Below are 14,903 nucleotides of genomic sequence, written 5' to 3' on the forward strand. Positions count from 1 at the left end.
AAAAGAAAGAAATCTCCTAACTGCTTTCCACAGTGACTTAACTAATTTACATTCCCACCAACAATGTATATACATATATACATTGTATGTGTGTTCCCTTTTCTCCACAGCCTTAGAGCATCTGTTTTTTTTGTTTATTTTCTTTCTTTCTTTCTTTCTTTCCTTCTCTCTCTCTCTCTCCTCTCTCTCACTCTCTCTCTTTCTCTTTCTCTTTCTTTCTCTCTTTTCTTCTTTCTTTTTTTTGATGGAGTCTTGCTCTTGTTGCCCAGGCTGGAGTGCAATGGCGTGACCTCGGCTTACTGCAACCTCTGCCTCCCGAGTCCAAGCGATTCTCTTGTCTCCGCCTCCCGAGTAGCTGGGATTACAGGCACCCACCACCATGCCTGGCTAATTGTTTTTATTTTTAGTAGAGATGGGGTTTTACCATGTTGGCCAGGCTGGTCTTGAACTCCTGACCTCAGGTGATCTACCCATCTCAGCCTCCTGAAGTGCTGAGATTACAGGCATGAGCCACCACACCCAGCTTGTTGTTTCTTTTTGGCTTTTTAGTAATAGCCATTTTGACTGATGTGATATGTTATCTTGTGGTTTTCATTTGCATTTCTCTGATGATTAGTGATGTTGAGCATTTTTCCATATATCTTCTTTTAAGAAGACATGTTCTTTGTCCTCTTTTTAATGGAATTGTTTTTTGCTTCTAGAATTAAGTTTCTTATAGATTCTGTGTAATAGACTTTTGTTGGATGCACAGTTTGTAAATATTTTCTCCCATGCTGTAGGTTGTCTGTTTACTCTGTTGATAGTTTCTTTTGCTATGCAGAAGCTCGTTAGTTTAATTAGATCCCACTTGTCAATTTTTGCTTTTGTCATAATTGCTTTTAAGGACTTAGTGACAAATTCTTTGCCAAGGCTAATGTCCAGAAGGGTATTCCTTAGGTTTTCTTATAGGATTTTCATAGTTTTAGGTCGTACCTTTAAGTCTTTAATCTATCTTGAGTTAATTTTTGTATATGGTGATAGGTAGGGGCCTAGTTTTATTCTTCTGTATATGGATAGCCAGTTATCCCAGCACCATTTGTTGAATAGAGAGTCCTTTCCCCCATTGCTTATTTTTGTCAACTAAGATTAGCTGGTAGTAGGTATGTGACTTTATTTCTGGGTTCTCTGTTCTGTTCTATTGGTCTGTGTGTCTGTTTTTGTGTCAGTACCATGCTCTTTTGGTTACTGTAGCCTTGTAGTATAGTTTGAAGTCAGATAATGTGATGCCTCTAGCTTTGTTCCTTTTGCTTAGGATTGCTTTGGTTATTCAGGCTCTTTTTTGGTTCTGTATTTATTCCAATTTTAGAATAGATTTTTGTAATTCCATGAAAAATGATGTTGGGAATTCCATAAGAATAGCATTAAATCTGTAGATTGTTTTGTGCAGTATGGCCATTTTGACAAGTTTGATTCTTCCAATCCATGAGCATGGAATGTGTTCTTTGTTTGCGTCATCTGATTTTTTCAGCAGTGTTTCATTCTCCTTGTAGACATTTTGCATCTCCTTGGTTAGATGGATTCCTAGGTGTTTTTGTATGTGTGGCTATTGTAAGTGGGATTACATTCTTGACTTGGCTCTCAGCTTGAACTTTCTTGGTGTATAGAAATCATACTGATTTTTGTATATTTTGTATCCTGAAACTTTATTGAAATCATTTATCAGTTCTAGGAGCCTTTTGGTGGAGTCTTTAGGGTTTTCCAGGTATAGAATCATAGCATCAGCAAAGAGAGGCCATTTGATGACTTCTTTTCCTGGATGCCTTTTATTTCTTTCTCTTGCCTAGTTACTCTGGCTAGGACTTCCAGCTCAATGGAGCAGTGAGAGTTGGCATGCTTGCCTTGCTCCAGTTCTTAATGGGGATGCTTCTAGCTTTTGCCTATTCAGATATTGGCTGTGAGTTTGTCCTAGATAACTCTTATTATTTTGAAGTATGTGGAACAGGATTTTGGTCTAAGGGTAAAGTAGTACATCCAGAGCACATGGCCCTCATCACTGGAAACGAAGGGAGTATAACTTCGTTATATGGGTCCCAGAACTTTCATGGGGCAAATTCAGAAGGGCTCCTCTTCCCTGAGAAGAGCTGACCACCGCAGCATGCTAGATGGGTTTCCCCAGGAAAGAGAAGAAATGACCCACCCAAGGCTGTTGGCACCCCAATTAAAATGCTCATGTTGCTCAAAACTGAATTGAAAACATTGATCATGTTTGCTTAGCATCCCTCTCTCTCTTACTGGTACAAGTTGATTAAAACCCATATAAGAGCAGTAGCACAGGAAAGAGATGTTCAATCTACTGATATGGATAAAGAAAATGTCTTTTACCCCCAAATCCACCATTCGGTGGAGCTTTAGGTATGACCCATTCTCTTAAATGTTTGGCAATAGGAACTAGTGGACTGGCAGATGGAGTGTTGTTGCAATGAATTTGTTGGAACATAAAATGTTACTACCCTTTTTAGAAGGCTGAAGAAATAGTTGCTACTGAAGCCCTGTTGATGCCACTAAAATACTGTTCTGTTTTCACCCTCATGGACACCCCCATACTTTGTTCCCCTCCTGTTCCATGGTATTTTTACCACATGGGCAGCTCCTGTCACTTTTTAAAAAAGGTTTCAGCTTTTAAAAATATGCCTGTTACTAATTTTGCAACTTTTATATAAAATTTCTTGGATGTACATGTTCTTCCTTAACTAGAAGTTGATTGTATTCAGTGGTTTCTAGAGAATGAATTCCAGAGCATAGCATCCGCAAGGCACAGGCCTTTTTGTAGCCAGGCTTTGGCGATGGCAAACAGGGCAGGATTCGGCTGGGACCTTGAGTGGGGAATGTTTAAATAATTGATCAGAAAAAAGCAATTAATCTCTTTCACTAGAAGCCCTATTTTTTAATGAAAGGAATCTATGCTTTTCCCTGGGCGTATGTTAACTGTTAGCTAAAGACTAATGGAGCACCCAAAGTTATACCCTACTGAAGTTTGACCTTACTAATTGAGATGTTTGTGATCATTTAGATGTGAAAGTTTTGCTTTGCGCCATCAGAGAAGAGTATTTGCTAAGTTGGTGATATCAAGCAGACCAAGGCTTCTGTAAAAAAAAAAAAAAAAAAAATTAATGTTCACCTTTAGATATTTTTGGTTAAAAAGACTAATGCCTTTGTCAAAGCATAATTTTCAAAAAATATAGTACCCTCATACAAATCTGGAATGAGCGTGTATCAAAGATTTATTCAACTTATTAATGACAGAACCAGCAGGATGGTGAAGTTGGTTCCAAGGGGAACTAAAGTTGGATTGACTGGGTGCAGTGGCTCATGCCTATAATCCCAGCACTTTGGGAGTCTAAGACAGGAAGATCACTTGAGGCCAAGAGTTCAAGACCAGCCTGTGTAACATAGCAAGAAAGCAGCCTGTCTATACAAAAAAATTTAAAAATTAGTTGGGCATGGTGGCACATGCTTGTAGTCTTAAGCTACTTGGGAGGCTGAGGCAGGAGGTTTTCTTACACCCAGGAGTTCAAGGCTGCAATGAGCTATGATCATGCCGCTGCACTCCAGGCTGGGCAACAGAGCAAGACCCTGCCTCTGTCTCTCTCTCTATGTATATATAAAATAAAATTTAAAAGTGGGTTATAAAGACATTCAAAAAGGAATGTCAGAATAAGATGGCTGGGCTAGATGTAAAACTGATTCATGGTTCAACACAATAATAAAACCAGATAGAAGTCATCTGCATCTCTACTAGACAAGGATATAAAAGTTAACATTAACTTATAAAGTCTGGGCCTTTCATCAATAGGAAAGGGCTTGTCCAACACAGATCTGGACCCCCTGGATAATGAAATAATCCTCGTATGAGCTGTTGAACAGTGCTCCAGTATGACATTTAGACAACATGCTTTCCTTCCTTTACCTTGTTTATAAGTTTTGGATAATTTTTCTTATTATTATTATTAAAGGTGAACATCCATTTATATGAGGAACCTAGAGGAGTTAAATTCATAGAGACAGAAAGTATATGGGGTTGCCCTGGGCTGGAGGAAGAGGGAATAGGGATTTTAGTGGGTGCAGAGTTCTAGTTTTGCAAGATGGAAAGAGTTCGGTGGATGCGTGGCAGTGATGGGTACACACAATGGGAATGTACCTGATGCCACTGACCTGTACACTTAAATGTGATTCAGATGGTACATTCTTTGTTATATGTATTTTGTCACAATTAAAAATAAAGTTACAAAATGGACTGACACATGACTATATGAAGAAAAAATAGTTCTTGATCCTCCTGAGAGAACCAATTTAGTGGTTCTGTTTGTAACTTTTCCCCTTTTCATAAAAACATAACTAGACATATCTAAAAATAGAATTATCAAAATTGTTTACTCTGTGGCATTTGTTCTTTTCGCTTAACAATATATCACAGACAGATCAATGTCTACAACCTAGAGGATTATCAACATCCACAACCCAGAGGGCTAAATTCATTCTTTTTAATACCAACTCCTAGACTGGACATAGCATAATTTATTCAACTATTTTTCTGCTAATGAAAGTTTAGATTGTTCCCTGTTGTTTTTCTTTTTCTGCCAATACAAACGCTGTTTTTAAAAATGTTTTACTACAGCAGAGCAGTGCTGAAGACCAGGTTTTGAGTAGTGACAGCAAGAAGGCAGAGGAGGGAATGGATCCAAGAAACACCTCATTGGGCTGGGCGCGATGGCTTATGCCTGTAATCCCAGCACTTTGGGAGGCCAAGGTGGGCAGATCACCTGATGTCAGGAGTTCGAGACCAGCCTGGCCAACATGGTGAAACCCTGTCTTTACTAAAAATGCAAAAATTAGCCGGGCATGATGGCAGGTACCTGTAATCCCAGCTACTTGAAAGACTGAGACAGGAGAATTGCTTGAACCCAGGAGGCAGGGGTTGTAGTGAGCCGAGATCATACCACTGCACTCCAGCCTGGGCAACAAAGAGCAAAACTCCATCTCATAAAAAGAATAATAATAATAAGAAACCCCTCATTGGGGAAATGGGTTGGATTTGGTGCAGTTGAAAATATTGATATTGGCCGGGTGCAGTGGCTCGTGCCTGTAATCCCAGCACTTTGGGAGGCTGAGGTGGGCAGATCACCTGAGGTTAGGTGTTTGATACCAGCCTGACCAACAGGGTGAAACCCCATCTCTACTAAAAATACAAAATTAGCTGAGCCTGGTAACACATACCTGTAGTCCCAGCTACTCGGGAGGCTGAGGCAGGAGAATTGCTTGAATCTGGGAGGTGGAGGTTGCAGTGAGCTGAGATTATGCCATTGCACTCTAGCCTGGACAACAAGAGCAAAACTCTGTCTCAAAGAAAAAAAAGAGAAAAGAAAATGTTGATGTTGATGTAAGAGTTGACAGTAAAGATTTTTCTGTGCCAAATGGCTGAGAAGCAACAGCCAAAGCTGGAAATCTCTGACCTTACCCTCACTAGCCCCAAGGTCAGCTGATTCCAATTTACAATTCCTTAGGCAAGGAATTGTAATGAGAAAGGGAACAGAAAAAGAATAGCAGAAGGTTTTATGAGGAGGATGGCAGAGAAACTGTGAGAATAGGGTGTGTTTTGAAATGCTGGGTTTGAGATAGGCATGGGGTCTGTCTGTGCCCATCAGACAGCTACAAGTCGGCGTCTAAAGCTTGGGGAAGACATCACAGAGAGAGATTATTGATTTGAGCATCCCTTGCATAAAGTCATAAGTGAGGCTATGAGAGTGGATGAGATCTGTTCCCAGGGAGTTCCTTAGATTACAGAGGAAGGAGATGGCACCCATGGGAGTGACCTGCATTTAGGGATCTGGCTGCCGAGACTGAGAAGGAGTAGACAGAGGAGAAAAAACAGGACAGTAAAGCTTGGGGAGGCTGGAGAGGCAAGAGTCTGAAATTGTGACATCTGGTCCATTCTTAGCAAATGTAATCATGTTAAGTATCTTTTAGGTATTGGCATCATAGGCTGCCCTTCTCACTGATTGTTGTATATGCCTTTAAGAACACCTGCCTCTGTGAGTCTCATCAAACACTGGTTTCCTTGTATAAACTACTAGAAATAATGATGTGGTTTGGTACGCCACCTTGAGCACTACTTTGAATTTAAGGAAATAGCCAAATCAAAATCATAATAGGGCACAGTTTAAATGTCGCATAGCATCTCTCAGTAGTGCTAAGAATTCATTTTTTAAGGCTACATTATGTTCATAGAAACTAGGACTTTATTAATAAAGGATAGTAGATGTCAATTTCATAAAACCATATGATCTGGAAAAGGCTGCAGAGAGGTGCCCTAAGAAAGCAATAAATACAAAGAATTTCTAAACATTTAGAATTAGCTTTGAAACTGTCTCAATCTGTTTTTGTGTATTGCCACCAGATTACCCTATTGACACCAGATCTTTGTGTAAAGACTGTGCATTTTTAAACCATAGGTGACTGGAGGAGAAAATTTAGAGAATTACCAGTAATCCGAATGTGTTGTTTTGTCACTTCTCATGGCTCTGAGAAATCCTAAGTTTGGAAAAATAACAGTCATCAGAACTTGATGTCACTGAGCAGTGAAATCAGTGGGAGCCTGCCAAGTTTCAGGCAGGATTCAATTTTTTCATACATTGTGTTTCCTATTTTATATTAGATACAATTAGGTTCCTGAAGAAGAATCAAAAGAAGATTCTAACCCTTCAAATACCTTGCCATCTTGTAGAAAAGTAAGATATGTACATAGACAGATATTGAAGAAAACACTCTAAAGTTCTCTGACCCTCTACGCCCAGACTGCATATTATTGCTGAAGGAATTTTCAATCAGAACAAGGCTAGTCCATATGTGGGTTCCCCTGACCCACAGGACCCATTGAGAGAGGAAGAAGCAGGTGGGAGAACAGTGGGGACAGAGGAGAGGCTGGCAGGTAGGTGAGAGGAGGCAGCAGGTGGCGAACGAGCTGTTTTCCAGATAATATGATCACAGGAGTATTTATAGGGTGGTCAGTTTCAGGCATGATGGACTCAGGCCATAATGTTGGATTACTTAATAGTAAATTGCAAAGAAGAAGGTCATGGCTGTGGAGTGTTGATCTAAACAAAGACTGGTGAATCCACAATGGAAAGCTTGTTTGTGGGTTCCGGGTCACCTCGAATGTCTTCAATAGCTTGTAGTTAGTGAAGGGTCCTGACTGAAGGTGGGGGAGTTGTGACTTTCATCAGAACCTTCCTGTTGCTCAGCCCTAGTTCATCTAGATGCATTAAGGAGTCATGGGAACTCAGCAGATGAATCCTGTAAGCATTCCAGCAGGTCCTTAGGAAAGCAGTTTATTGATTGAACTCACCTTGTCTCCACCCCAACTCAGTACCAAATAATCAAGAAGAATCCTAGATTCCTTGCCTAAGGAATTGTAAATTGGAATCAGTTGACCTTGGGGCTAGCGAGGGTAAGGTCAGAGATTTCCAGCTTTGGCTGTTGCTTCTCAGCCATTTGGCAGAGAAGAGTCTTTACTGTCAGGGACTACTTTGGGTTTTATTTGCAGACAAGTTGTTGTGACCTGCTCTGGTCTTGTCTGAACACGCAGACCAGGCCCAAGCTCCCACTGCCTGTTTGCACCATCTCCCTAATCCACAGCTGTACCGTCAGAAAGAGATGCCAAAATCCAGATAAAATAAAGCAGCCAAATGACAGGTCTTTCCTCCTTTGCCTGTTCATTTTTTATCTCTCCATAACATATAAATAATTGGCTCATTCTATTTACTGCACAAAGAGAAAATGAAACATCTGAATTTTTCATAGCAGTGGGAAAGTAGTTCCAGAGTGTGAAAAAAATAGCTATCGGAAATTCCAGCTACTGCTTTTGGTATAATGGAAATTTATTACTCAACTCCATAACAATCTTGGCCCAAACCGTGCAGTTGTGTGGGCAGGCAGTGGGCACCTTTCCTAAATAGCACACTGCCAGGGACACCTTTGTTCATATTTGAGACAGCCTGAACCAAGGGTATCTTTCTCTCAAAGGGTGTTTGATTATCTCCAAATCTTAGACATATCACAAAAGCCATTGAGACCTAACCAGTGGATTTTACTTGTATGAGCTATTGCATCGCTCCCAAAGGGAGGGTCATAGCCCAATAATAAATAGCTCTTTGTACCAGTCCCCTCCCTAGCCCTAAACCATTGAGATCATAGAGTAAGCAACCAGTCAGTATTCAGTAGGAGTGCTGCTCAGCAGTGTGGCGGATAATGACCAGATGTGAACTTTTCTTTCTACAGTGTGTGGCTGTGACCTGGCACAAGGGGGCTTCTTCATAAAGAACGGAGAGTATCTCTGCACGCTGGACTACCAGCGGATGTATGGGACACGCTGCCATGGCTGTGGGGAGTTCGTGGAAGGAGAAGTCGTGACCGCTCTGGGCAAGACCTACCATCCCAATTGCTTTGCTTGTACTATCTGCAAGTAAGTGAGCTTATCTCTCCAAAGCCTACAGCTTCCTCCAACAGAGAAATGCTGGTTGGGGCTGTTAGAGCTTGGATTATATACTGTTGGTTTGAGTAGCACATAGTCTTATCCTTAGACTTCTTTCTGACTGTACTATCTGTCAGTCTTAGTAAAAAAGTAGATTAGTTGAAAACCGTATGCGTGGTGTCCTCTGCAAAGTAATATGACTGATTTTAAGAAGACTGAAACCAATTCTGAAGCAGCTCTGGCTCTCAAAACATTTTTGGGTAATAAAAATATCGGGGTAATGGTATAACTGCTTAGAAGGATAAAGCTTATTTGGAAGTATAAATTCTTAGGCATGTGTGTGTGTTTAAAACGGTCTCTTTAATCTATAATAGGGGGTGGCAAACTGTGTCCCATGGGCTGAATTAGGCCCAATACCTGTTTTTGTGGATAAAGTTCTATTGGAACGCAGCCACTCCCACTGTTGTGTGTGGCCTATGGCTGCTTCCACACTGCGGCAGCAGAGTTGAGTCGTTGTGACAGAGACCTTATGGTCTGCAAAGCCTTAAAAAATATATAGCCTCATCTTTAGGGGGAAATATTTGCCAACCCCTGCTCTCTACATATCTGTCATCTACCAAGGTTAAATCTTAATAGTGCAAACCAGCTTGATTAAAATGATCAGTCAGTCTGGGCATGATAGCTCACCCTTACAATCCCAGTACTTTGGGAGGCTGAGGCAGGCAGATCACCTGAGTGATCAGGAGTTTGAGACCAGCCTGGTCAATGTGTTGAACCCTCTCTCTACTAAAAATTCAAAAAAATTAGCTGGGCGTGGTGGTGCACTACTTGGGAGGCTGAGGCAGGAGAATCGCTTGAACCCGGAAGCAGAGGCTGCAGTGAGCTGAGCGCACACCACTGCATTCCAGCCTGTGTGACAGAGCGAGACTTCGTTTCAAAAAAAAATTAAAAATAAAAATAAAATAAAATGATCAGCCAGAGAGTAGTGTGAGTGAGAAAACGTGGTTTTTTTGTTTGTTTGTTTGTTTTTTGTTTTTTTGAGATGGAGTCTCGCTCTTGTTACCCAGGCTGGAGTGCAATGGCGTGATCTCGACTCACCGCAACCTCCGTCTCCTGGGTTCAGGCAATTCTCCTGCCTCAGCCTCCTGAGTAGCTGGGATTACAGGCACATGCCACCATGCCCAGCTAATTTTTTGTATTTTTAGTAGAGATGGGGTTTCACCATGTTGACCAGGATGGTCTCGACCTCTTGACCTCGTGATCCACCCGCCTTGGCCTCCCAAAGTGTTGGGATTACAGGCTTGAGCCACCGCGCCCAGCCCGAAAACGTGGTTTTTTTGTGGTTTTTGTGTTTTGAGGGCTGCATGTTATAAAACTAAGATAGGTTGGATTCCTGTAACTAGGAATCACCACCAAGGGTCAGCTGCTTTATTGATCCATTCTAATTTGGCAATTTGGCAATCCAGTGCCTTTTGAAGTGGTGATCTATTTGCTATGCCTTTCTAAAAATCCCAGTTCAGAGGAGACATGTTGTCTGCTTTTCAGCATTTTATGTTTCTAAGCCAGAAAGATGTAAGCTCTAGAAGGGTAGATTCAATATTGTGTGATTAACTAACAAGATAATACTGATAAATAAATCACAATACATAAAACATTCATAATATCTTTATAGCTATGTATTCACTCATTTCTCCATTTCATTTTTTAAGAATCATAATTTTAAAATTCCGGATGAATGAACTGAATATTTTTCTGTATTTAATCAAAAGCAGAGTTCTTTCCTGATCTTTCCCTTTTCAGGCTGTGGTACACAGCCTGGCTAAGAGTCCTGGGCCGGCACTGAGCCTCAAGTCCTAGTCTTACTTCCCAGATTGTGTTGAGACCTACGTGAATTAGCTTTTTCAAGACAATTGCCTCCGCCTTAGAATGAGAAGCTGTGAACTAGATGCGATTGATTTTTCAAGCCTGGCTGATCACTGGAGTCTCCTGGATGGGGTGGGAATGGCCTAGAGATGGAGGTCTCTCTCTAAAAAGATCCATTTCTAGGCTATTTTCCCCCAAAACCTGCATGCTAATTTAGTGGTTTCTGGAGGGTTCTCAAGTATGTTACTCAGCCAGGCTGGAAGGCTCTGTTCGTAGTAAACTCTGATCCTGACCCTGAGAGGTCAATGCTTTGGAGTTGGTATAATGATATACAAAGATTTATTAACTATGACCCTGTCCCTGGACATTTGAGGCAGCAAAGAAGTACCAACTGTTACTACTGCCTCTCCTGCTGCTGAATGACAATAATTCTGCTTGAATTGGGGGCCTCCTTTAGAGTTAATAAGTTATATTCATAGAGAAGTTAATTTAACCCTCTTAACAATTCTGTGAAGGGAACCAGGAGTTAATATCTCTAGAGTGACTTTGAGGCACACAGTTTAAGGGACATTCCCAAATTAATGGTTTAAACTCAAGTTTTCTAACTCTAAATCCAGGTCTCTTTCTATTATGCAAATAAAAGAAGGAATTTATCCAGTAAGGGCAGAGGATATAGGGAGGGAGGAAATTCCTGAAATGGGCCATTTACAAAACAACAAAACACACACTTCAGAAGGCCTGGCCCAAGTTGAGAACTGGATTCTGGCTTGTCCCATAAAGGATCTCTGTGAGACTCGGGTCTAAAATGATAATAAGCTTGGATGGGAAGGAAGCCTTGGGCTTGAGGGGGGTAAGTGAGGTGCCTCTGGGGGATGTAACATGTAAAAGGCATTTATTCTCAGGGTCCTGCAAGTTCAGGGTCAGCCATGGAGCCTGAGTCCCTCTTCAAATGCTGTGTCCAGGTCCAGGCCTGGCATGGTCAGAAGCAAAAGAACCTGTGCTTGTTGTGTTGAGTGGGTCCTTGATTTCCTGACACCTTCCTTCCAGAGCAGATTTAAGATTTGTTGAGGTTTAGCTAATGAGTTTGAAGCAGTAGGGTGACTGGCATCCAGCAGAGTGTGATGTTTTTATTCTTAAAGCAAGTTCTGAGTTGGTGGATGCCAGCTGCACCTGGCTGTGGCCTGATCTCCCTAGCTGGTCAATCCAGGCATGTTACTCCACCTCTCCGAGCCTTCGCTGTACCGCGGAAAGTGACATAGCACCGCATGTGGAGAGGACACCAACTGTCCTCAGGACTTCTGAAGTGTAAGGGTGTAAGAATTTAAAACTCTCCGTGATGACTGGAACCAGCCACATTTGTGGGGTCGTTTTAAGTCCAAATTTACCTCTATGCGTTTATTACAGTTAATTGCCAATTGTTAGGCAACGAAGGGGCAACTTAAAGGGGACGTAGCAGCTGTGGAGTAAAAATGAATGTCCAAAAGCTGCTGCTTGCTCTTAAGTAATGTCTTCTGACTCAGATTTGTGGTGACGTTCGGCTTGTGAGTTTCACATTTCCTAATTGACAGCATCACACATTTGAAAAATCACGTTGATGGAGATTATGCACATGGGCCAAGTGCAAGTGAGTGGGCATAGAAACTGTCATATGTCTACTAATTATTGACTTTTTTAAAAGGCTGTCTGCATCTGCCTGGTCACCTGGGAGAAGAAACCGATCACCTACATGCAGAAGGCAATGTTTTTGCCAAATATGCTGCTATTGATGAACACCTGCTATGAAGAGAAATTATCTTTCTGAAATGAAGCTAATATGAATTCTTAAACGGATATTTACAGCCTGTCCTATTTCTCCCAGTTTATAAGGGACTGGGTCTCCAGTACCACGAAACATTCAGTTCACCCATGTAGATGTCCAGCAAAATCTAATTCTGCATAATCATCACAGAGTTCTAGGCACAGTCCCAGGGAACTGAAAGACTTATTTCTTATTGCTTGACCTGCAGCCAGTTCTCCTGGGGCGGGGCCTTAAGCTTCACTGGGAATTTATGGTATTTAAAGTATTTTTTCATGAAGGACTTTCCATTTGGAAATTTACTGTTCTGTGTGCCTTGCTAAGTGACTTGCTGGAACATCTCTTCGCTAATGAGTGGAGGTAAATCATCCCATTTTACTACCTGGTTGCCCTTAGAACCAGTACATTCCCCTTCTCAAAATGAGGCACATTTATTTGTTTGGACTGTCTCCAGCTGGCTGGCTTGGTTATGACTGTGTTTCAGACATGTTGGCTGCTGCTTCTCCAAGAAATAAATGAGCACCGGAGGGCAGCAAGCAGAAGGAATAAGGAAAAGGAATGAAATTGCTGCAATAACCTTGAGGGCTATGTCTTTCTGTCTCCAGGCGCCCGTTTCCACCCGGAGACCGAGTCACATTCAATGGGAGAGACTGCCTTTGTCAACTCTGTGCACAGCCGATGTCATCCAGTCCGAAAGAAACCACCTTCTCTAGCAGTAAGTGCCCCCATGACCTACTGACATGAATACCTATGTAGTCCAGAGGTAGCTCAGGCAGGTGCTTTCCTTTTTGAGAAACGCTGTTAGCTGGAAATGAGAGTCATCTATCTACCTGAATAGATATTTCTCCAGATGACATTAAAATGACCAACAAGTACTTGAAAAGGTGTTCAGTGTTATCAGTCATAAGAGAAATGCAAATCATGAGATACCACCTCACACCTGTTAGGATGGCTATTATAAAAAAGGCAGGAGGTGACAAGTGTCAGCCTAGGTGTGGAGAAAAGGGAACCCTTGAACACTGTTGATGGGAATGTGGATCATTAATGCAGGCATTTTGGAGAACAGCATGGAGGTTCCTAAAGAAATTAAAAGTAGGCCAGATGTGGTGTCTCATGACTGTAATCCCAGCACTTTGGGAGGCCAAGGCAGGAGGATTGCTTGAGCCTCATTTAAAAACAGCCTGGGCAACATGACAAAACCCCATCTCTACAAAAAATGCAAAAACTGGCTGGGTATGATAGAGCACGTCTGTAGTGCCAGCTATGTGGGAGGCTGAGATGGGAGGATGGCTTGAGCCTGGGAGGTGAAGGTTGAGGTTGCAGTGAGCTGAGATTGCACCACCACACTCCAGCCTGTGTGACAAAGCTAGACCATCTCCGAAAAGAAAAGAAAGAAAAAAAACGAATGAATTAACAAACTACCATGTGACCCAGAAATTCCTTGGTATACACAAAAAATCTAATATGTGAAAAAAATTAAAGTCGGAACAAAATTAAAGCAGAATAAAAGAGCTGCATTTATATGGGGCAGAGAATACTTCTCTCAAAGATGATACCTAAGGAGACATTTGAAGAAAGTGTGGAAACCAGCTGTACATACATCTGGGGACTTGTCGTTATTTACAAGGTCTTGTCTGACCTGTCAGAATCCATAGAGAACCTACTTATCCCAAAATAAAAATAGTTGGCCAAATTGAACCATTTCTTCTGTAAAATAACCTCGAATAGGCCAGTTAACACACGTACGAAGTTGATGCATTATGAACTGTGGGCACCAAGCAAGGAAGCTCTACTCCCATCTCTTTCCTGGGCCATTAGGAAGTGAACTGGCGATTTGCCTTAGTTTCTACGGCTTTTGCCAATCCTTGGGAGACTCGGAAGAAATGTCTTTAAGCCCTTAAGTGAGTCTTAATAGGTAAGAATGAGATAAACCACTTATGTACCAGAGAAATTCAGTGCAATTTATAATAGTGATTTCAAATCTTCCTATTTAATTTGAAGTCTTATACTTGTTAAAAATATAAATGTTCTGACTAAAGCATTTGCATAGAAATTGGATTTTGACCATTGGGAGGAAAGAAGAAAATACACGTATTAGTGCATCTTATTCAGCACACGTGACCGGATCCTTGGCATGTGAATTTATGTGACCTGCTGACAAATAACAGCGGCTTGGGTAGGATGACAGCTACAAAGCAAGGCACCATCTTAGACCCGTAGCAGGGTTCTGAGTCCTTCACCATTGTTACTACCCTGCCCCAAAAACAAGAGATACAGTTACCCTCAGGTCACTGGGAAGGTAAACTCCAGTGGGAATCATCACCCCATTATTTGGGAGGGCTTGCTTCGAAAGTACATTACCAAAAACTTTGAAGGAATTCTTGCTGAGTTAAGAAAAAGAGGCTTTTATGATTTTGATGATTTCCAGGATATGGTGACAGCTGTAGCAGAGAATCATGTCATGGGACATGACATGGCCTGTCATGGGAATGGCTGTGTCCTCACTGTGAAGTCCTTTAGTCCAACTATGTTTTTTACTAGGTGGGGAAACAGGCTCATGGGCAAACTTAGGGGCACATAAGCTATCTAATAAGATAGGGTCAGATGCAGGTCTTCTGGCTCCTGGTTTTTTGCTCCTGCTCTCTCTCTCTTTTAAATCTAATACTCTCATTGTTTGGTTTAAGAAATAGAAGTCTGATTTTTTTTTTTTTTTTTTTTTTTTTTTTTTTTTTTTTTTTT

General features: G+C 41.5%; 1 protein-coding gene across 24 annotated transcripts in view; it reads left to right on the top strand.

Moving 5' to 3' along the window:
* ABLIM1 (actin binding LIM protein 1) overlaps positions 1 to 14,903 on the top strand; it is a 344,682-nt gene that overhangs the window by 194,870 nt on the left and 134,909 nt on the right. For all 24 annotated transcript variants that reach the window (XM_017543845.2, XM_017543842.2, XM_017543843.2 and 21 more), the window contains exons 3-4: positions 8,314 to 8,497; positions 12,770 to 12,879. In XM_017543845.2, coding sequence (XP_017399334.1) covers positions 8,314 to 8,497; positions 12,770 to 12,879 — 294 coding nt within the window. The remainder of the gene's footprint in view (positions 1 to 8,313; positions 8,498 to 12,769; positions 12,880 to 14,903) is intronic.

This window comes from Cebus imitator, unplaced genomic scaffold, assembly GCF_001604975.1.
Source record: "Cebus imitator isolate Cc_AM_T3 unplaced genomic scaffold, Cebus_imitator-1.0 Scaffold161, whole genome shotgun sequence".
NCBI lineage: Eukaryota > Metazoa > Chordata > Mammalia > Primates > Cebidae > Cebus > Cebus imitator.